This window comes from Danio aesculapii, chromosome 12, assembly GCF_903798145.1.
Source record: "Danio aesculapii chromosome 12, fDanAes4.1, whole genome shotgun sequence".
In the NCBI taxonomy this organism is placed as follows: Eukaryota; Metazoa; Chordata; class Actinopteri; order Cypriniformes; family Danionidae; genus Danio; species Danio aesculapii.
The window spans coordinates 2975935-3000392 of NC_079446.1; the positions used below are offsets into that span (position 1 = coordinate 2975935).

General features: G+C 36.7%; 1 protein-coding gene across 1 annotated transcript; it reads left to right on the forward strand.

Moving 5' to 3' along the window:
- Positions 1-3628: 3628 nt before the first annotated feature.
- On the forward strand, positions 3629-22539 carry gdf10b (growth differentiation factor 10b). Its single transcript, XM_056470079.1, has 3 exons — positions 3629-3989; positions 14035-14876; positions 20943-22539. The coding sequence occupies exons 1-3, from the start codon at positions 3752-3754 to the stop codon at positions 21132-21134; spliced, it is 1272 nt and encodes a 423-aa protein (XP_056326054.1). The 5' UTR covers positions 3629-3751; the 3' UTR covers positions 21135-22539.
- Positions 22540-24458: the final 1919 nt, after the last annotated feature.

Genomic DNA, 24458 nt, shown 5'->3' on the forward strand with positions numbered 1-24458 from the left:
CATTGATGAATGCTGGCACAGATGAAGGAGTTAACAGAGGTTTTCACGGCCCGCGGACATCCATGACCGAGTCAGTCAAAATGGTCATTTAGCTGGAGCCAGCAATAGGAGAAAAAGAAAGTTGGTGAGGGTCCAAAATCAACATTTCTGACACTGTCTTTTAGTTTAGATGAGCACTCAAAAAAAACAGGAGAATGAGAGAATGATTTCAGTCCAGAGAGGTTGGAAAGGGTTTGTTGAGGTTTACTGTAGGGCAGCAGACATATTTGTCATTTCCAGACCAAAACACTGGGAAGATGGATTGGTTTACCTTCATTTAGCTGCCATTTTTTACTCTACTGTAAATGCCCGACACATTGTTTCACATACAGAACCTAAACAACTGTTAAAAGTTAATGAATGGCAAATTAATATGTCAGGTAAATCACAATATTATTCAAGCTTTCAGCAGAGTTACTTTTTTGGGATCTGCAGGATGATTATGAAATCAAGCATTATGAAGATTTTTCATATATTCAGCTCAGGTGAATTAATGGTCAGAATGGTGATCTGGAGCGAAGGTGTGCAGACAGGAATGGATGTGGTGTTGTAAGATGTTGCATATAAGCGCAAACCTTTCTGCCTCATCATTCATTATGGGGCAAACTTCAGACTGAAAGGAGGGCATGTAAGGCTTGGTGTGAAAAGAAAAGTCTAACTGTGCTGAGCGCTGCAGCTGGAAGTATTTTAATGGCTTGTCAGCACCTCTTTCATAGGGCTGTGAGCGAGCAAAACTCTTCAAGTGCATAGAAACAGCCTGAAATGCCTTCCTAAGAGCTTACATTTACAGCTCCAGTACATCCCTGAAATAACATAGTGCCCTATGACATATTAGCTTTAGGACTGCTTAATGATGCCACTTAATTAGTTTATCTACAAAAACATTATATTTTAGAGAATTTGATGGCAAATATACACTGATTTTAGTTGTTTTTGCTGCTTGTTCAAAGAACTTATTTAATTTGAGCTGAAAAAACACAATTATTGAGATTTCGTTGCGACAACTTATCCACGTAACTTTATGGATTTGTGTTGGGACAATAGGAATGAATTGTGTGGACGCCTGCATTCTTTTACAGTGTATGGTTTGGCCATGGTTATTGCAATAAAAGTACATGCAATCTAAAAAGAAAACTGGGTCAAATATGAACAAACCAAACCATTGGGTTAAAAAAAAATTATCATTTAAATTAAATTGAAAAATTAACCCAACGTTTGTCCATATTAGATCCAAAATTCATTAATTCATTTTCTTTTCAGCTTAGTCCCTTTATTATTCAGGGGTCGCCACAGCGGAATGAACCGCCAACTATTCCAGCATATGTTTTACACAGCGGATGCCCTTCCAGCTGCAACCCAGCACTAGAAAACACCCATACACACATACACTATAGACAATTTAGCTTATTCAATTCCCCTATAGCACATGTGTTTGGACTGTGGGGGAAACCGGAGCACTGGGAGGAAACCCACGCCAACACTTGGGAGAACATGCAAATTGCCAACTGACCCAGCCGAGGCTCGAACCAGCTGTGTGGTGACAGTGCTAACCACTGAGCCACTGTGTCACCCTAGACCTGACATTCCCTCTAAATATTGTAGCTTGTTCAAACTATTTAAAACGAGCTGAAACAACACAATTACTAAGTTTAGTTCAGCCCACTTAAATTTGTTACGTTAACTTAATCAATTTGTGTTGGGACAGCATGATATTGGGTTTTTCCAACACAATCTCACGGCAATTCGTAACTTTTTGATTTAGTGGCTAATTCGTATGAATTCGTACGATCTAATTCGTACAATTTAGCACGATTTGCTCATCCCCCAATGACGGTTGGGTTTAGGGGTGGGGTTAGGTGCCACGCCTCCTTTTTAAAATTCGTACGAATTAGCCACTAAACTGACAAAACGTAATATACTTACGTTTTCTCGTGAGATCAGGCTGGGTTTTCCAGTGTTGGGTTACGACAATCCAGCATTTTAGTTTTTTTAAATGTATTAACAGTTTATTTTATTATCATAAACTACAAAATGATGTTTGTAGAATTTACTTGATCACATTTTTAGAGCTTGATCTATTTTATCTACAAAGGAAAAAAACAAATAGCATTAAAAAAATCATATTGAAATTCTAATTAAGATCATGTTTTATGCTCCAAACACTAATACAAACTAATTGGACATGCTTCATTCTTTGTATGACAATTATATATTATATATATATAAATAGTGTGTGTGTGTGTATATATATATATACACACACACAGAAACACACAGAAACACACACTCACACAGTTGAAGTTTTTCCCCCAGTTTCTGTTTAACGGAGAGATTATTTTTCAACACATTTCTGAACATAATAGTTTTAATAACTCATCTCTAATAACTGATTTCTTTTGTCTTTGTCATGATGACAGTAAATAATATTTGACTAGATATTTTTCAAGACACTTCTATACAGCTTAAAGTGACATTTAAAGACTTAACTAGGTTAATTAGGTTAACTAGGCAGGTTCGGGTAATTAGGCAAGTTATTGTATAATGATAGTTTTGTTCTGTAGACTATCAAAAAAATATATAGCTTAAAGGGGCTAATAATTTTGATCTTAAAATGGTTTTTAAAAATTAAGAACTTCTTTTATTCTAGCCGAAATAAAACAAATAAGACTTTCTCCAGAAGAAAAAATATTATAGGAAATACTGTGAAAATTTCCTTGCTCTGTTAAACATCATTTGGGAAATATTTTAAAAAGAAAAAAAAAATCAAAGTGGGCTAATAATTCTGACTTCAACTGTATATAATAAATGCTATAATAAATCATTTTTTTCTTTGTGTAAAGAACAATTTTTAAGCTCTTAAAAATATAAAGTTTCTTTATTAGCATTAATGGTGATTAAAATAAATAAATAACTAAATTACAATCGCTTTTAAACCAAGAATATAAGAGTTTTTATTGCCTCATTGCAAAAACCAAAACCACAAAATGTGACATTATATACATTATATATTATATATACATATATAATGGTTTTTATTTTTTATCATTTATGGAACCTTAAGTGCCAGTACAGAACTTATTTTTGTAAATACGATTAAATGCATGCAAAAAAAATTATGCAAAATAATTATTATACAGCATGTATTTTAACGTATTTATAAAACAAATTAAGTTCTCTACTGGCACTTAAGGTTCCATAAATGATAATTAAAAATCTTCAATTCAAAAAACGTTCTTGATATATACTTTTATTACATTTTTATGCAATTAAAATAAAAAAAACCTCATTGAGTAAACAGTTCCTAAAAGAACGATTATTTAGCATTTTATTTTGCACGACTCATTTAATGTTTTGTTTTAATACAGACGTTTTAAGCATGTCCAAGTGTTAAAATGTAAATAGTGCAATGCAATAGGGATGAATGCGTGCATTTCAGACATGCACGAAACTCGAGCACTACAGATGTGTGTGTGTGTGTGCGTGCGTGTGTGTTCGTGCTTTCAGGATGACTTTTTTTTTTTTTTTTGCGTTCAGTATGATGCTTTATAAGCTTCTCGTTGGCTGCACGTCATCATCATCTGTCATCGCTTCAGCAGAGAAACAAGTGTATGAGCTGCAGTCAACCGCTCCACATCACACGCACACACCAGTGCGCTTGTGTTGGCTTTTAAAGGAGAGTTTGCAGGCATTTTGCGAAGTATAACCCGTGAATATGGCATCGGTTTGTGCGGTGGCGCGCGTTTTTCTCTGTTTGAACGTCGTCAAAGTTTACTTGGTGAGCTCGGAGCTGAACGGAGAGATTCCCGCGGAAGAGCCCACCATCCACAAGCCTGCTCGAGATATGATGACTGTTCATATGTACAGAGCTTATGATAAATACAGCAAGAAGCAGCAGCAGCATCAACAACAACTCAATGTCAATACAATCCGAAGCTTTAGAGGAGTCCCAGGTGAGTGAAACTAAAAAAAACGAGTAATTTACAAACTGTGCGACTGATATACTGTAAATAAAAAGCAAGTATATAACGATAAAAGAGTTCATATTTTAAGATGTTCTAATTAACTTTGTTTAACGACGTTGTTTATATTTAAATTACCCCACATGGAAAAATACTATAGTAAATACTAGTGTTATTGACCCATACTACTGTTGGCTGTTTTTAAAACGTCATTTAATCTACGTCGTTTATATTTAAATTACCCCACATGGAAAAATACTATAGTAAATACTAGTGTTATTGACCCATACTACTGTTGGCTGTTTTTAAAACGTCATTTAATCTACGTCGTTTATATTTAAATTACCCCACATGGAAAAATACTATAGTAAATACTAGTGTTATTGACCCATACTACTGTTGGCTGTTTTTAAACCGTCATTTAATCTACGTCATTTATATTTAAATTACCCCACATGGAAAAATACTATAGTAAATACTATAGTGTTATTGACCCATACTACAGTTGGCTGTTTTTAAAACGTTAATCTACGTCATTTATATTTAAATTACCTCACATGAAAAAAATACTGTAATAAATACTAGTGTTATTGACCCATACTACTGTTGGCCGTTTTTAAAACGTCATTTAATCTACGTCATTTATATTTAAATTACCCCACATAAAAAATACTATAGTAAATACTAGTGTTATTGACCCATACTACTGTTCGCTGTTTTTAAAACGTCATTTAATCCACGTCATTTATATTTAAATTACCCCACATGAAAAAATACTATAGTAAATACTAGTGTTATTGACCCATACTACTGTTGGCCGTTTTTAAAACGTCATTTAATCTACGTCATTTATATTTAAATTACCCCACATAAAAAATACTATAGTAAATACTAGTGTTATTGACCCATACTACTGTTGGCTGTTTTTTAAACGTCATTTAATCTACGTCATTTATATTTAAATTACCCCACATGAAAAAATACTGTAATAAATACTAGTGTTATTGACCCATACTACTGGTGGCTGTTTTTAAAACGTTAATCTACATCATTTATATTTAAATTACCCTACATGAAAAAATACTATAGTAAATACTAGTGTTATTGACCCATACTACTGTTCGCTGTTTTTAAAACGTCATTTAATCTACGTCATTTATACTTAAATTACCCTACATGAAAAAATACTATAGTAAATACTAGTGTTATTGACCCATACTACTGTTGGCTGTTTTTAAAACGTTAATCTACGTCATTTATATTTAAATTACCCCACATGAAAAAATACTATAGTGAATACTATAGTGTTATTGACCCATACTACTGTTGGCTGTTTTTAAAACGTCAATCTACGTCATTTATATTTAAATTACCCCACATGAAAAAATACTATAGTAAATACTAGTGTTATTGACCCATACTACTGTTGGCTGTTTTTAAAACGTCATTTAATCTACGTCATTTATATTTAAATTACCCCACATGAAAAAATACTGTAATAAATACTAGAGTTATTGACCCATACTACTGGTGGCTGTTTTTAAAACGTTAATCTACGTCATTTATATTTAAATTACCCTACATGAAAAAATACTATAGTAAATACTAGTGTTATTGACCCATACTACTGTTCGCTGTTTTTAAAACGTCATTTAATCTACGTCATTTATATTTAAATTACCCTACATGAAAAAATACTATAGTAAATACTAGTGTTATTGACCCATACTACTGTTCGCTGTTTTTAAAACGTCATTTAATCTACGTCATTTATATTTAAATTACCCCACATGAAAAAATACTATAGTAAATACTAGTGTTATTGACCCATACTACTGTTGGCTGTTTTTAAAACGTCATTTAATCTACGTCGTTTATATTTAAATTACCCCACATGGAAAAATACTATAGTAAATACTAGTGTTATTGACCCATACTACTGTTGGCTGTTTTTAAACCGTCATTTAATCTACGTCATTTATATTTAAATTACCTCACATGAAAAAAATACTGTAATAAATACTAGTGTTATTGACCCATACTACTGTTGGCCGTTTTTAAAACGTCATTTAATCTACGTCATTTATATTTAAATTACCCCACATAAAAAATACTATAGTAAATACTAGTGTTATTGACCCATACTACTGTTCGCTGTTTTTAAAACGTCATTTAATCCACGTCATTTATATTTAAATTACCCCACATGAAAAAATACTATAGTAAATACTAGTGTTATTGACCCATACTACTGTTGGCCGTTTTTAAAACGTCATTTAATCTACGTCATTTATATTTAAATTACCCCACATAAAAAATACTATAGTAAATACTAGTGTTATTGACCCATACTACTGTTGGCTGTTTTTTAAACGTCATTTAATCTACGTCATTTATATTTAAATTACCCCACATGAAAAAATACTGTAATAAATACTAGTGTTATTGACCCATACTACTGGTGGCTGTTTTTAAAACGTTAATCTACGTCATTTATATTTAAATTACCCTACATGAAAAAATACTATAGTAAATACTAGTGTTATTGACCCATACTACTGTTCGCTGTTTTTAAAACGTCATTTAATCTACGTCATTTATACTTAAATTACCCTACATGAAAAAATACTATAGTAAATACTAGTGTTATTGACCCATACTACTGTTGGCTGTTTTTAAAACGTTAATCTACGTCATTTATATTTAAATTACCCCACATGAAAAAATACTATAGTGAATACTATAGTGTTATTGACCCATACTACTGTTGGCTGTTTTTAAAACGTCAATCTACGTCATTTATATTTAAATTACCCCACATGAAAAAATACTATAGTAAATACTAGTGTTATTGACCCATACTACTGTTGGCTGTTTTTAAAACGTCATTTAATCTACGTCATTTATATTTAAATTACCCCACATGAAAAAATACTGTAATAAATACTAGAGTTATTGACCCATACTACTGGTGGCTGTTTTTAAAACGTTAATCTACGCCATTTATATTTAAATTACCCTACATGAAAAAATACTATAGTAAATACTAGTGTTATTGACCCATACTACTGTTCGCTGTTTTTAAAACGTCATTTAATCTACGTCATTTATATTTAAATTACCCTACATGAAAAAATACTATAGTAAATACTAGTGTTATTGACCCATACTACTGTTCGCTGTTTTTAAAACGTCATTTAATCTACGTCATTTATATTTAAATTACCCCACATGAAAAAATACTATAGTAAATACTAGTGTTATTGACCCATACTACTGTTCGCTGTTTTTAAAACGTCATTTAATCTACGTCATTTATATTTAAATTACCCTACATGAAAAAATACTATAGTAAATACTAGTGTTATTGACCCATACTACTGTTCGCTGTTTTTAAAACGTTAATCTACGTCATTTATATTTAAATTACCCCACATGAAAAAATACTGTAATAAATACTAGTGTTATTGACCCATACTACTGTTCGCTGTTTTTAAAACGTCATTTAATCTACGTCATTTATATTTAAATTACCCTACATGAAAAAATACTATAGTAAATACTAGTGTTATTGACCCATACTACTGTTGGCTGTTTTTAAAACGTTAATCTACGTCATTTATATTTAAATTACCCTACATGAAAAAATACTGTAATAAATACTAGAGTTATTGACCCATACTACTGGTGGCTGTTTTTAAAACGTTAATCTACGTCATTTATATTTAAATTACCCCACATGAAAAAATACTATAGTAAATACTAGTGTTATTGACCCATACTACTGGTCGCTGTTTTTAAAACGTTAATCTACGTCATTTATATTTAAATTACCCTACATGAAAAAATACTATAGTAAATACTAGTGTTATTGACCCATACTACTGTTCGCTGTTTTTAAAACGTCATTTAATCCACGTCATTTATATTTAAATTACCCCACATGAAAAAATACTATAGTAAATACTAGTGTTATTGACCCATACTACTGTTGGCTGTTTTTTAAACGTCATTTAATCTACGTCATTTATATTTAAATTACCCCACATGAAAAAATACTATAGTAAATACTAGTGTTATTGACCCATACTACTGTTGGCTGTTTTTTAAACGTCATTTAATCTACGTCATTTATATTTAAATTACCCTACATGAAAAAATACTGTAATAAATACTAGAGTTATTGACCCATACTACTGGTGGCTGTTTTTAAAACGTTAATCTACGTCATTTATATTTAAATTACCCTACATGAAAAAATACTATAGTAAATACTAGTGTTATTGACCCATACTACTGTTCGCTGTTTTTAAAACGTCATTTAATCTACGTCATTTATATTTAAATTACCCTACATGAAAAAATACTATAGTAAATACTAGTGTTATTGACCCATACTACTGGTCGCTGTTTTTAAAACGTCAATCTACGTCATTTATATTTAAATTACCCCACATGAAAAAATACTATAGTAAATACTAGTGTTATTGACCCATACTACTGTTCGCTGTTTTTAAAACGTCATTTAATCTACGTCATTTATATTTAAATTACCCTACATGAAAAAATACTATAGTAAATACTAGTGTTATTGACCCATACTACTGTTCGCTGTTTTTAAAACGTCATTTAATCTACGTCATTTATATTTAAATTACCCCACATGAAAAAATACTATAGTAAATACTAGTGTTATTGACCCATACTACTGTTCGCTGTTTTTAAAACGTCATTTAATCTACGTCATTTATATTTAAATTACCCCACATGAAAAAATACTATAGTAAATACTAGTGTTATTGACCCATACTACTGGTCGCACCTTATTTTAACGACTTCGTTTATATTTAATTACTTACAACCCACATGAAAAAATACTATATTAATTTAAATACCATAGTAAATACTATGTTTTTGTAGCATACTATAGTAAATACAATGAAAAAAATGTCTGAAAAGTTGTTGGAAATAATTTATATGGGTTGAATTTAAACAAATAAATTAAATTGAGCAATGTTCAACTTAATTTGTTTGGTGAAATTCAGCCCAAATAAATTGTTTACATCCACTTAACTCAAATAAATTGAGTAAATCCAAGGAATCATCTTTGATTTTCAGTGCACTTTCCCAGTACTGGGTTAAATATGCCGGAATAGTTGGTGGTTCATTCCGCTGTGGCGACCCCTATCGAATAATGGACTAAGCCGAAGGAAAATGAATGAATGACTATAGAGAATACTTCAATTAATCTCTTGTGGTAATTCTATAGTTGCTACAGTGTGGTAACACAACGAATAACATCGTATAAACAAATGACCAAATACTGTATTTTTCTATAAATATAGGATATATTATACTACAATACATCAGTTTACTGTAGTAAAAACTAAAGTATACTACAATATTTATCAGTTCACTGTAGTTAGAAATGGGCTCAGTGGTTAGCACTGTCACCTCACGCCAAGAAGGTTGCTGGTTCGAGTCCCGGCTGGGCCAGGCATTTCTGTGTGGAGTTTGCATGTTCTCCCCATGTGTGGGTTTCCTCCAGGTGCTCCAGTCTCCCCCTTAGTCCAGACACATGCACTATAAGGGAATTTAATTACTTTGGCCATAGTGTAAGAGTGTGAATAAGTGTGTATAGGTGTTTCCCAGTGATGGGTTGCAGCTGGAAGGGCATCCGCTGTGTAAAACATATGCTGGATGAGTTGGCAGTTCATTCCGCTGTGGTGCCCGCTGATGAATAAAAGGACTAAACTAAAGGAAAATGAATGAATGAATAATACAATTATGTTGTATGCATGCAATCTTTATATGTGCATGTTAATAGTCAAATTTAATTAGGTATACAACTAAAAGAACATTAAAATCCAGCTTCTGAAAATTCATTAAAATAATTTAAACAATTATATAGCCTACAATACTCAAAAAATGTATATATTTTTGCTGCTTGTTTAAGCTACTTATTTAAAATGAGTTGGAACAACACAATTGTAAAGTTTTTTTGGAGGGACAACTTAATAGTTTCAAGAGTTCACACTTAGCTGATGATTCATCAAAAGCTTGTTTGGCATGCTGTCCCGGGAGAGAGCCCCAAGCTCAAGGGATCCTCGAGCCCGGGGCTTCCTCTCGTTTGCAGAGCGAGAGGGGAGCCCGAGCTCGGTGGATCTCAGAACTCCCCGTCTGCATGCTGCTAAGGGAATACGTGAGGAAAAAAGGGGGCTAGACAAATGCTTGATTGTTATGCATGATGTATATATTTGGATGGTGGGAGGAAACCGGAGAACCCGGGGAAAACCCACGCGGACACGGGGAGAATATACGAACTCCTCACAGAAACACCTACCGACCTGGCAGGACCAGCGTTGGCAATGTTCTTGCTGTGGGGCTAACAGTGCTAACCACTGGGCCTCCGTGCCGCCCGATCTATAGTGAAGAAGGAGAATGGGGAGGAAGGGGGGGGTTCTTCCAAACGAAGATAAAGTGGACTGAAAACTGTGGTTATTTATAGCTTATGGCTCATATGATTGGATGATACTTATTAGCTTAATACGTGACCGGCTGTGATAAATCATAAGCACGTGATCCTCTCGAAATTAGTTTATGAATAAACCCCACTTAATGTTCAATCCACTTAAATTTATAATTAAGTTAACTTAATCGATTTCTGTTGGGACGCAATTGTGTGGAGCACAGCATTTTAAGTTGATCATATGTGACTGCTAAGGTGAACACTTGCTCAAAACAATAATTTGACCCATTATTTCATTTTTAGTGGTCGTATTTTTAAAGCTGCTAAGTTTCCACTGGAGGTGCACTATTAAAACACTGAGAGAGTATTAGTGGAAACCGAAAAAAAGGAAAGAAAGAAACCCTGAGAGCCGCTCACTAAACACTACCATATGGCTGAAGACTGATTCGGGAGCCGTGTTTATCTTTTTATTAAACTACCTCATAAAAGCATAGAATGTGGTGGGATATTAAACCTAGAATGAGAAAAATGTGTTGTTTATGAGGATGCTGTCTGGAAACTTTACTGGTCAATCACATGCATGCATGAGCGTAAATCCAACGCAATATCGACACGCAGTAATCACCTTTAAAATGTGTTTTTGTTTCAAAGCTAGTTGGATTTTGACTTGAAATATTGTTTTTATAATTATATACAGCTGAAGTCAGAATTATTAGCCCCCCTCTATATTTTTGCCCCAATTTCTGTTTAATGGAAATATAATTTTCAAGACATTTATAAACATAATAGTTTTAATAACTCATATTTAATAACTAATTATGATGACAGCACATAATATTTGACTAGATAGTTTTCAAGATACTAGTATTCAGTGAAATTTAAAGGCTTAACAAGATTAATTAGTGTAACTAGGCAAGCCATTGTATGACAGTGGTTTGTTCTGTAGACAATCAAAGAGGCAAGCTTAAGGAGGCTAATAATATTGACCTTAAAATGGGCTTAAAGAAATTAAAAACTGCTTTTATTCTAGCCGAAATAAAACAAATAAGACTTTCTCCAGAAGAAAAAATATTATAGGAAATACTGTGAAAATTTCCGTGCTCTGTTAAACATCATTGAGGAAATATTTGAAAAGATATATAATAACTGTATATTTTTGTATTCACATTTTGTTTCGACTTGTGTATTTTCTTATTTGCGTACTAATTGGTTAATGAGTGGGCAGATAGCTCTCTGTAACTCTCACATGGTTGCCCATTGAAGTTAAGCAGGGCTGAGCCTGGTCAGTACCTGCATGGGAGACCACATGGGGAACACTTGGTTGCTGTTGGAAGTGATGTTAGTGAGGCCAGCAGGGGGCGCTCAACCTGTGGTCTGTGTGTGTCCTAATGCCCCAGTATATTGATGGGGACAGTATACTGTCAGTGGGCGCCATCTTTCGGATGAGACGTTACACTGAGGTCCTGACTCTCTGTGGTCGTTAAAAATCCCAGGATGTCCTTCAAAAAAAAAAAAGAGTAGGGGTTAAATTTGCCCATGCACTGGGCTCCTAACATGCCCATATCAAAATTGGCTTCATCACTCTGTCTCCTCTCCACCAATCAGCTGGTGTGTGGTGTGCGGTCTGATGCAATGAATTCCCATCAGTGTGTAAAGCGTTTTGAGTCTCTAGAAAAGCGCTATATAAATGTAAGGAATTATTATAAATCAACCGCAAGAGCAGAGGATGCGTGAAAGTTCCCTGATGTGTTCTTGATATCGAGGATGCATCGATGCAGACTTGAGCGGAAAACTCGCTTGAGAAGTCCCAGAAGTCATTGCGGCTGAATAAAGGAGGTGGAAAGTGCAGCATTTAATATAGATTTATTATCGGAGATATGACTTATTTATCTCTGGAGTTTCCCTAAATGAGACGGTGAAAGTAAACATCACCATGAAAATCCTAATAAAGGCATTAACACATATTAAAGGTGTTTATTTGCTGAAATTCCTATTCAAATCTGTTTTATTTGTATTGGTCAAAGTATATTTGTAAAGTTTTGTACATGTTATATATATATATATATATATAAGGGGGAAAATTATAAATCGTTGTACAAATGCTGTAACGTCGAAATAATTTTTCGTTAAAAATGCATGAAGGTGGTCAGCATGATGGCTTAGTGGTTAGCACTGTCACCTCACAGCAAGAAGGTCACTGGTTCGAGTCCCGGCTGGGCCAGTTGATTTTCTGTGTGGAGTTTGCATGTCCTCCCAGCAGTCCAAACACATACACTACAGCTGAATTGATTAGCTACATTTGCCTTAGTGTATGAGTGTGTGTGTGAATGAGAGTGTATGGGTGTTTATGTTTCAGCTGGAAGAGCATCCGCTGCGTAAATCATATGCTGGAATAGTTGGCGGTTCATTCCCCTGTGGCGACCCCTGATGAATAAGGAACTAAGCTGAAGGAAAATGAATGAATGCTTTAAGGTCATGTGACCATAAGGAAGAACGCAGCATCTTATTTCTCAGAAAACACATTGTGTTCTCGTCGTCTCCCGAGTTGGTTCTTCTGAGGTAACCTGGTAAAGAACACAAGAACGCAAGTCCGCTCTCTGCATTCTTGGAATTGAGAAACAGCCTTTATCTGAAGTTCTCTTGTGTTTCCTGATGTCTTCTGAAAGCTGAAGTTTGTCAATTCTTTTAGATTTTTTCTATTATATTTGGCTAGATCTTTAAAGGACACCTATTTTACTCCTTTTTCAAGATGTAAGATAAGCCTCTGGTGTCTCCAGAATGTTTCCGCTCAAAATACCCATCAGATTATTTATTATAGCCTCCAGAATCTGCCAGTTTTTGTGTCTCAGTACAGTGCAGCTGTTTTTGTAGCCTGTGGCTTTAAATCCAAATGAGCTGCATCTGCCCTCCCACCGTTCCCACATGCGTGTCTGCTTCTCATCATGCGTTACGTCAGATAAACAGCACAGTGACAGACAGACTCGGATGAAGCTGAAATACAGCTCATTAGTCAAAAATACCTAATTCATTATATATATTTTGGTGAAGTCTATTCAAGTCTTTCTGAAATGATAAGTCACACACACGTATTAGCGTTTACTGACCCCATGTGGCCACGGTGATTATAGCGGTTAAGAATTACAGCGATTTTACTGGCTTTATTACAAACATGCTCTGTTTTGAAGACGTTTTAAACTTATAAAAATCCCAGAGAGTTGAAACCGATGTTTTAATCTCAGTTATTTGCATAACAAATGTTCTGTGGACATGCGTATATACATGTTATTATAGATACATGGTGCCTGTCAATCAATCGGTGGGCGGGGAAAACCACACTTCTTTGTCACATTGTAGTGGTCCTCAAAATCACTGGGATTTGGATCCTATTTTAACATCAGGAAATTTAAAAAACGAGACTTGTTGTGTTTCTATCACTCCAATATGTCTCTGGACGCACTATACCTGCACCTAGTTCTGTCCAAACAGCTTCCAAATGTTGATTTTCATCATAGGTGCCCTTTAAGATAGTTCTAGATTCACAAACACTGATCTTTTCCTTTTTTCCAGAGCTCTCCCATCACAAGGTGGTGTTCCACTTCAACCTGACCTCCATTCCCGATTCGGAGATGATATTGACGTCAGATCTGCATTTTCCTGACCTACAGTCTCGCCCTCGTTCTTGGGCCTGCCAGCGTTCCCGAAGATCCTCCTGCCGCCTTCAATACCTTCAAACATCGACCACTGCACGTCTAATCATTAAAGCGTCATCACCAAACGCTGCCGTCCCAACTCAACTCAGCAACATCACATTATCACCAAACAGAAAAACACTTTGGCAGACTACGGATGTATCATCAGCTATGAAGCAAGCTCAAGCAAACGCCGAGCTCTTAATTACTATGGAGTTTGACTTTGGTCACTACAAACGACAAGATGATTTACCTCCTCACAGCATGCCGTTCATTCTCGTGTATGCTGACGATATTGACATAACAGAGCCGAATAGTGTTGCTGGAAGTCTTCAGAGATACAGTCCATCTCCTGTTGACAGCAAAGCATCCCCTTTAACATCTAGAATCAGGAGAGAAGTTGGTCATTTAAAGGAGAATCAGGTCCCTGGTGTGCGGTACAATGATCTGAAGAGCCGGGAGTTATGGGATAATGCGTTTTTTGCGAAAAAAAACAAACCCTTGACTGACAACGAAGGCTCGAGGGGGTCTCAGGAGCTCACTTTTGATGAGAAGACCATGAAAAAAGCGAGACGCAAGCAGTGGAGCGAGCCGAGAGTGTGCACGCGGCGATATCTGAGGGTGGACTTTGCTGACATCGGTTGGAGTGAATGGATATTAGCTCCCAAAGCTTTTGACGCCTACTACTGCGCAGGAACATGTGCATTCCCAATTCCTAAGGTCAGTTTTGCTATAATGATCAGAGGACTGTGTGTTTAAAGGATTGTTCGCCTAAAAAATTATATTTAATCACTATTTATTCAACCTCAAGTGGTTCAAAACTATTATCTATAGTATCTTTCTTCTGTTGAACACAAAAGAAGATGTTTTGAAACATGTTAGGGGACTGTAACCATTGACATTCATAGTAGGAAAACAAACACTGTGAAAGGTTTGAAACAAGTAAAGGGAGAGTGAATGATGACCCTTTCTTCTGTTGATCAAAAAAGTACATATTTTGAAGTATGTAACCAGTGGCTATTGTTGCTTGTCAACGTTTACCGGTTTTCATCATTCTGAGAAATATCTCCTTTTGCATTCTCAGAAATGTTCCAAACCTTTTCCAGTTTCTTTCTTCTGTTGAACACAAAAGAAGATATTTTGAAACATGTTAGAGGACTGTAACCATTGACATCCATAGTAGGAAAAGCAAACACTGTTGAAGTCAATGGTTACAGGTCATCGCTTCATCATGCGTTACGTCAGATAAACAGCACAGTGACAGACAGACTCGGAAGTGAGTAAATAATCACAAGAATTACATTTTTGGGTGAACTGTCTCTTTAAAGGAATAGTTCACTCTAAATAATACTAAAAAACAACTCTCTCCTCACTTTATTAATCAAAAAAGTAGATATTTTTTGGAGAATGTAAGCACTAGCTATTGACTTTTACAGTAGTTGGTTGTCAGTGGTTACCGGTTTTCAACATTCTGAGAAATATCTTCTTTTGTGTTGTCAATATGGTCTGGAACCACTTTATTCTTCTGTGATTTTGTTGCCTTATTTATTTTATTGCCTTATTTATTTTTGTCAGGCAGTAGATTTTATTAATATAAAACAACACTGGCCATAGAAGTTCAGAGATCCGTTCGAATTAAAAAAAATAAATAAAATCGATTGCGTTGTTACCTGTATGTGTTTGCGTTTTGTTTTTGCAGAAAATATAGAAAAAATTACTATAATCGTCTATCTGCCTTCAAATCTAAAGAATTATTGTTATCCATACTCATTCATTAATTTTCCTTCAGCTTAGTCCCATATTTATCATGGGTCGCCACAGCGGAATGAACCGTCAACTATTCCAGAATATGTTTTACGCAGCGAATGCCCTTTCAGTCGCAACCCAGTATTCAAATTATGTACAAAATTACAATCGCAATGTAAATATATCCATGCCTAATATCTGATGGCCAGAAAGTGATTCATTTTTTCATAAATTGTTAAAATTTTGGTATTTGTGATGCAGCAAGCCCAGAGATTGTTGTGTACACTAGGACTTTATATAAAATGCCCTTTAATGTGTTATAAAGTAAAGAACTTTTATTGTCATTGTAGTTGTACAACGAAATTTGTTTGGTAACTCACAGAGACCAGCAGCAATATAAAAAGAGAGAAAACAGACAAAAGACATAATACTAAATATAAGATGCAAGATAAAATATACTAAATGTAATAAGCCACATAAAAACCAACAATAGACATAATACTAAAAATATAAAATGTAAGATAACATATACTAAATGTAATAAGTCACAGTTTTTACATTATGGCAAATGAGTGCAAACATGAATATCCATAAAGTGTCTTTGTACATTAGCAGCAGAACATCAGGAAGGTAGGGAGTGAGGGAGGGGGGGGGTGACTGTTAATGTGTTCAAAGAGGAGGGGTGGCACAGGCTACAGCTCTGGGGAAGAAGCTGCTCTTTAGCCTGTTTGTGTGGGTCTTAATTGCCTTATATCTTTTCCCTGATGGGAGTAGTGCAAAAAGTTTGTGTCCTGGATGAGTAGGGTCCTTAATGATGTTGCTAGCTCTCCTCTGTAGACGGCTAGCGTAGACTGTATCGAGGTTTGGGAGTTTAATTCCTATGATCCTGAACTATATGACTAAAAAGCGGTCATAAACGAATATTTTCGCAATTCAAATGAGTAGCAGCTTAGATCCGGAAACAGTACTACATACGTCACCACATCACCACTTAATAAGCGGATAATCTTGGAACATGATTTAAAGTATACATTAAATCCAAAATGGTAAAAAGCCTTGGAGTAATGATTGATGACCAACTAAACTTCTCTGAGCACATTTCTAGAACTGCTCGATCTTGCAGATTCGCACTCTATAACATCAGAAAGGTCCGACCCTTCCTATCTGAACATGCAGCTCAACTTATTGTTCAAGCTCTTGTTCTCTCCAAACTTGATTACTGCAACTCTCTACTAGCCGGGCTACCAGCTAGTTCTATCAAACCTCTTCAGCTGCTTCAGAACGCAGCAGCACGAGTGGTCTTTGATGAACCCAAAAGAGCACATGTCACTCCGCTACTCACCCGTTTGCACTGGCTGCCAGTTGCTGCTCGCATCAAATTCAAAGCTCTGATGTTTGCTTACAAAGCGACCTCTGGCTTTGCTCCTTCGTATCTGCTCTCACTTCTGCAGATATATGTGCCCTCCAGAAACTTGCGTTCTGTGAATGAACGTCGCCTCGTTGTTCCATCCCAAAGAGGGAAGAAATCACTTTCCCGAACTCTCGCATTCAATCTGCCCTGTTGGTGGAATGAACTCCCTAACTACATCAGAACAGCAGAGTCACTTGCTGTCTTCAAGAAACGACTAAAAACTCAACTGTTTAGTCTCCACTTTCCTTCCTAATCTGCAACTGCCTCTCTATACCACTAACTGTACTCTCTGTACTCTATGCAATGCTTTGCTTAGACTTTACACACCTGAAACTTGTCTATAGCACTTGTTCACTGCTGCTCTTATAGTTGTGTAAATTGCTTCCTTGTCCTCATTTGTAAGTCGCCTTGAATAAAAGCGTCTGCTAAATGACTAAATGGAAATGTATACTGAACAACACACTTTAGCAATGTGTGTGTTTCCCAAGACAACGGTCTTTTTACACTGATGAAAGGGCAGGATACCTTGTGCACTATTTTAGTAAATGCTCCTACAGGTTATATTTCCTGAAGGTGAAGACCTGTGTGGTCAGTTATATAGCTTGGAGGACAGGTTGAACACTTGATCAAATCTGTGAATTTGTTCATAGAATTAAAATGCTTTCATATTGTGTGAATTGCACTTCTCATTAGGCACTTCTATATAGTATAAGATTCTGACGGTGTGATAATCTTGGATATAAACATCACGGTTTCACGGTATTGAGATTACTACTCTAAAATATGTTCTTTTTAAAATATCTGGGAAATATTTTGAGAAATATTTAAAATATGTTGGAGCTGTGAACATGTCAGGCTGAATAATGAAAATGAATCATTGACTTCTGCTCTCTGTTCTTTACATTTCACGAGTTCACACTCACAGATATTTGACTGAATAGAATATGCGTATTTGGAGTACTGTCCTGGGAAAGGGCTCTGAGCTCGGGAAGACACCCTAACTTGTGTAATTCCCCTTATCAGGATAAAGAGAGATAGGGTCCGAGTGTCTAGCCCGGCTCCAGAACGCTCCCCCCTCAGATTTAAATAGGTATCTGGTTTAATAGTGTGGAGTTGGGGTGGTGGAGGGGCGCTGAAGTCAAGAGAAAACAGAGGTATGAAATGTTTGACTATTTATAGGGGTGTGCTCTTGAGCTGATTGGATAATAGAATGATTGTGTGTGATGAATTAGCCTCGTCAAAGATTGATCGTGCTCCTCCAGAATTTGATTATAAAACATCACTTAAAATGGCGTCTTTGGATATCTTTTTCTGCTGGAGATGCTGTCTTCCTAAAAAAAACAACCCAGGCTTATTCTGAGAACGTAGTCCCGTTGACCATTCTGGAGACCGCGAAATATGTAACCGGGGGTACGTACGGCTGCATTTCATTTTTTTAAGCGAACGCTGCGGGGCGGTGTGACGCCGTTCCTTTCAGCGCTTGCCGGCTCGCCTCCGTGTGGAGGGCTTTCCCGCTGCAACCAGTTTGTCCGGTTAGCTCTTCGTGTACGTTGGCAGACTCGAGGCGCAGAGAGGGGCTCACCACGACGACGACCGGGTTCGAGTCTGGGGAAGAGCGGTTCCAGAAATCAGGTAAGAAAACAAAAACAAAATCCAAAAAATGAAGCGAACAAGTTCGTCACAGGGTGAGAATGTGGTCAAAATCCGAAAACGTGGTAAAAATTCAGACGAGGGCTTTTCTTTTTCTGGACGGCTTTTGTGAATCGTCGTTGGTTGGGTTTAGGGATGGAGGGGGGTGGGTCAGCCGATTGGCCGGTCGCACGGTCAATCATTCTGTCATCCAGGCAGACAGGCGGAAGGTCGTTCGACAGCGGCCTCCAGCGGGTTTACGCGAGAACGGCGCGGGAAAAAGCGCGCACAGCGGCCTCTCGCGGATTCACGAAAACAAAAACTGCAAAAATACGTACCTCCCGGGACGTATTTCGCGGTCTCCAGAAACGTCCCCAGGACTACGTTCTCAGAATAAGCCTGGTTTAAAAAAAAAAAAAAAAAAAAATCGTACACATATCGTAGGAACGGTATAGCAGAAAAGTTTGGCGGTTTTAAAACCTTAAAAACGGTTATCGTCCCTTTTCATTAAAAGACTTAATTAATATTAGATTAGATTATTAGATTAATATAGATTAAAAGAAAGATCTCTTGTTAAAGGGATAGTTCACCCAAAAATATCAACTTTGGTCTTATTTGTAGGCTAGTTAGCTGAAGTGTAGGACTTTTAAACACCTGAAACTTGCATGAAAAGAAACAAGCTGATTGTTTTAGTCATTTGTTCAGCATAACGCTGCCATCTAGTGCACTATATTGTAAAATCAGGAGTTTCTTGTTTTTACTTTTGTGGATTGGTTAGCCATCCCTAAAGAAAAATAAATCAATCATGTGTCTCATTTTAAAACTAATAACGTCTCTGAGGTTTTGTCAAAGATCTGGGAAATTACAAAGGAGAGTTCTGTATTTAATAGCAATTACAGATCATTTATATTTATTTATACTTGGCCATTGTGTGCATTGCAGTTCTCATTACAGGACTATGAAAGCTATCCTCATGTTTTTTCTTCTGTTAAACACAAAAGAGGGGCAGCACGGTGTCTCAGTGTCACAGCAAGAAGGTCGCAGGTTCGAGTACCGGCTGGGCCAGTTGGCATTGTATGTGGAGTTTGCAAGTTCTCCCTGTGTTGGCATGGGTTCCCTCCGGGTGCCCACAATCCAAACACATGAGCTATTGTTGAATTTGCTGTAGTGTATGAGTGTGTGAATGAGTGTATGGGTGTTTCCCAGTACTGGGTTGCAGCTGGAAGGGCATTCACTGTGTAAAACATATGCTAGAATAGTTGTCGGTTCATTCCACTGTTGTGACCCCTGATAAATAAGGTACTGGGATAGTAAAAAAAGTAAATGAATGAATGAACACAAAAGAAGATATCCTGAAGAATGTTAGGGGAAAAACAGCCATTGACATCAAATACTATGGAAGTTGATGGATACTTTTTTCCAGCATTCTTCCGAATATCTTCCTTTCTGTTCATCTGAAGAACAGGACGAGTAAATGATGGCAGAGTTTCCATTAGTGGGTGAATTATCCGCATAATTCATAAGGTGTTTTTCTCGCATAGTGATGCAGTTCCTGGAGAAACAGAATATTAAATGAGCAATTAGTGGGTGTGGCTTGTTTTTTCTACTGCGAGTTGATTGGATGTAGTAAAGTAAGCATTTCATTCGGAAAGATTGTATAAAGGGTTTGGGGTTAGTCATTACATTCTGACAGACTCCTCCTGCTCACCATTTGTGTTTGTTGACAAAACTGACAGCTGGAGGGGCGTGGTTAAGTATATTAGCCACGCCCAATACCTCAAAATCACGTAATCTGAGAATTTAACTAATAAAACAGGGAGTGTGTTTTCATATTTCAGTTTTAGATAACAAGGGCAAACATTTTTTGTTCTTAAAGACATGCACTGATGAATTGTTCACCACAAAACTAGCAATGTGAGCTAACAAAATCAATATGGCTAATTTTGATGTGTACTTTACAGCTTTTTCCTTCAACCTTGTCTTTCTTTCTCATAATGCAGGTTGTCCATCCATCCAATCATGCGACCATCCAGAGTATAGTGAGAGCGGTTGGGATTGTTCCTGGAGTCCCGGATCCGTGCTGTGTCCCGGATAAGATGAGCTCTCTGGCCGTACTCTTCTTGGACTCCAGCAGGAATATGCTAGTGAAGATCTATCCCAGCATGTCTGTGGAAACCTGTGCCTGTCGATAAACTACTAAAGCAACACTAATGGACATACAGATAAACAATCTGCAAAACACGATTAACTCTGCTCAAGGGACTGCTTTTATATCTGCAAATAAGACCTCAACACCTCAGATAATACAGGATCTTTGCACACAAACATTGTATTCTCTGTCCACTCTTTAATTTTGAATGAATTGTATATAATTCTTATTGTGACATACACTCACCGGCCACTTTATTAGGTACACCTGGTCAACTGCTCGTTAATGCAAATTATTTATCAGGCAATCACATGGCAGCAACTCAACGCATTTAGGCACGTAGACATGGTCAAGATGATCTGCTGCAGTTCTAACCGAGCATCAGAGCGAGGAAGAAAGGGGATTGTTGGTGCCAGACGGGCTGGTCTGAGTATTTCTGAAACTGCTGATCTACTGGGATTTTCACGCACAACCATCTCTAGAGTTTACAGAGAATGGTCTGAAAAAGAGGAAATATCCAGTGAGCGGCAGTTCTGTGGGCGCAAATGCCTTGTTGATGCCAGAGGTCAGAGGAGAATGGCCAGACTGGTTCCAGCTGATAGAAAGGCAACAGTAACTCAAATAAGCACTCGTTACAACCGAGGTCTGCAGAAGAGCATCTCTGAACACACAACACGTCCAACCTTGAGGCGGATGGGCTACAGCAGCAGAAGACCACACCGGGTGCCACTCCTGTCAGCTAAGAACAGGAAACTGAGGCTACAATTCACACAGGCTCACCAAAACTGGACAATAGAAGATTGGAGAAACGTTGCCTGGTCTGATGAGTCTCCATTTCTGCTGCCACATTCGAATGGTCGGGTCAGAACTTGACATCAACAACATGAAAGCATGGATCCATATTGCCTTGAATGAATGGTTCAGGCTGGTGGTGGTGGTGTAATGGTGTGGGGGATATTTTTTGACACACCATGTTCATCCCTTTATGACCACAGTGTACTCATCTTCTGATGGCTACTTCCAGCAGGATAACGCGCCATGTCATAAATCACGAATCATCTCAGACTGGTTTCTTGAACACAACATTGAGTTCACTGTACTCAAATGGCCTCCACAGTCATCAGAGCTCAATCCAATGTAGCACCTTTGGGATGTGGTGGAACGGGAGATTCACATCATGAATGTGCAGCCGACAAATCTGCAGCAACTGCATGATGCTATCATGTCAATATGGACCAACATCTCTGAGGAATATTTCCAGTAACATAAGGATTAAGGCAGTTCTGAAGGGGCTCCCACACAGTACTAGTATGGTGTACCTAATATAGTGGCCGGTCAGTGTATCCTGTACGCTGATGGTAAGATTTCATTTAGCAATGAATACATGATGAATTTAAAAAGGACAAAGAGATTTAAATGCATTTCTGTAAATAAACCTGGTAACATTGTGCATGACGTCTCATTTGTGAACACTGGTTAATGTATTTGTTAACTTTAAATAATTATGATTAAACATTTTGTTTTATTTGATTTGATTTTATATTAAAGGGGACCTATAATGACCCTTTTTACAACGTGCAAAATAAGTCTCTGATGTCCTTAGAGTGTGTATCGGAGGTTTCAGCTGAACTGTTTCAGAACTGACCCTTTTAGGTTTTGATCCTAATTGTGCCATTTTGGTGACTGTCGCTTTAAATTCATGAGATCGTGCTCTTTTCAAAAGAGGGCGGAGTTTCAAATGCCTATGTGTCAGCATAGTGGCAGATTATAAAACAAGACTATCATCCTGTGCTAATGAAGGAGAGATGGTCACTAGTGGGCGGGGCTTTCGAACTCCGATAACACATACAAAGGGAGAATGTCAAAGTGTTTCTGCAGACTGTTTTTATCAAGTGTGATTACAAAAAATAAAACGAATAATTCCATTAGAAGCTGGTTATATTCACACACTATTTCCACACAACTGTGTTTAAACCCGTATAGGGGTGATTTTAGCATAATAGCTCCCTTTTAAAGTATCCTTGTTAGTGTAACTATTCATTTAAGTACTGAGTAATGTTAATTAACTACAAGTACTTACAATATGGTTAGGGTTAGAATGCAGGTAAGGGTTAGTTGCATGTAATTATAGGTAATTAACTGTAATTACTACGGTATTTACATTGAACAAGTGTGCAACAAGGACATCTTATAACACAGTGTTAGCCAAAGTTTTAGTTTTAGTGATTTTCAACTTAATTTGTTTGTTTAAATTGAGCTTAAATAACTTGCTTACAACCACTGAACTTAAAAAGATTTAGTAAATCCAAGGGATCATCTTTGAATCATTTTTTTCAGTGGTATAAAACAACATTAATGCTGTAGTTAACTAATGCTAAAAAAAAGAAACTATTCTAGTTTGTTACCATAAGTGAAGTTTATTTATAACCTAATTTCGAGAGGATCGCGTGCTTATGATTGCTCATGGCTGGTTCCGCAATATCTAATTTATGATTCACCAATCAGACGATTCATAAGTCTCCATAAATAACTTAAGTTCAATATCACAGTCATCTTCGTTCTGAAGAATCCCCATCATCCACCCCTACTCCTCCTCCTTTCCTATATGGGCAGCACGGCGGCCCAGTGGTTACCACTGTTACCCCACAGCAAATACGTCACTGTTTCTAGTCCTTACCAAGCCAGCCGATGCTTCTGTGCAGAGTTCACATGTTCTCCCTGTGCTCACGTGGGGTTCCCCTGGGTTCTCCGGTTTCCTCCCACCATCCAAAAACATGCAACCTAAGTTAATTGACTAATCCAAATCGGCTCTACACACGTGCTCCAAGTTAGTAGTTATATCTTCATAACAATCCCTTAATGCTCACTAGCTTTAAACAGCAGGGCAGTTCTCGAGATCTACCTGAGCTCAAACTCCCGTCTCGCCCTGCAAACAGGAGGGAGCCCCAGACTCGAGGATCTTATGAGCTCAGGGCTCTCTCCCGGGACAGCATGCCAGACACGCTTTATTATCAATCATCAGCTAAGTGTGAACTCTTGAAATCCCTATAAATAGAAGGTCTTTGGTTTGATTTGTAGGCTAGTTAGGTGAAGGGTAGGATTAAGGATCATTTTCAGTCATTTGTTCAGCATAATGCTGCCATCTAGTGCGTTGTGATATAACACTACATTGTAAAATTGAAGGAGACTTTTTTCTGCACATTTAAGGATTGAGTAGCCATAGCTGAAGTAAAATAATTCAATCACGTGTTCTCATAGAGTAAGTTTAAAACAAGTCTCTAAGATTTGATCAAAAACCTGTGCAATTACTAAGGAGAGTTCTGTATTTAATAGCAATTACAGATCATTATTCATTCATTTTCATTTG

What these genes read in the sequence shown, in the direction of transcription:
- gdf10b (XM_056470079.1), top strand. Translation starts at nt 3,752, where the DNA reads ATGGCATCGGTTTGTGCGGTGGCGCGCGTTTTTCTCTGTTTGAACGTC. An exon ending in AAGCTTTAGAGGAGTCCCAG is followed by an intron (nt 3,990 to 14,034) that starts GTGAGTGAAACT and finishes CCTTTTTTCCAG; the next exon opens with AGCTCTCCCATCACAAGGTG. An exon ending in GTGCATTCCCAATTCCTAAG is followed by an intron (nt 14,877 to 20,942) that starts GTCAGTTTTGCT and finishes CTCATAATGCAG; the next exon opens with GTTGTCCATCCATCCAATCA.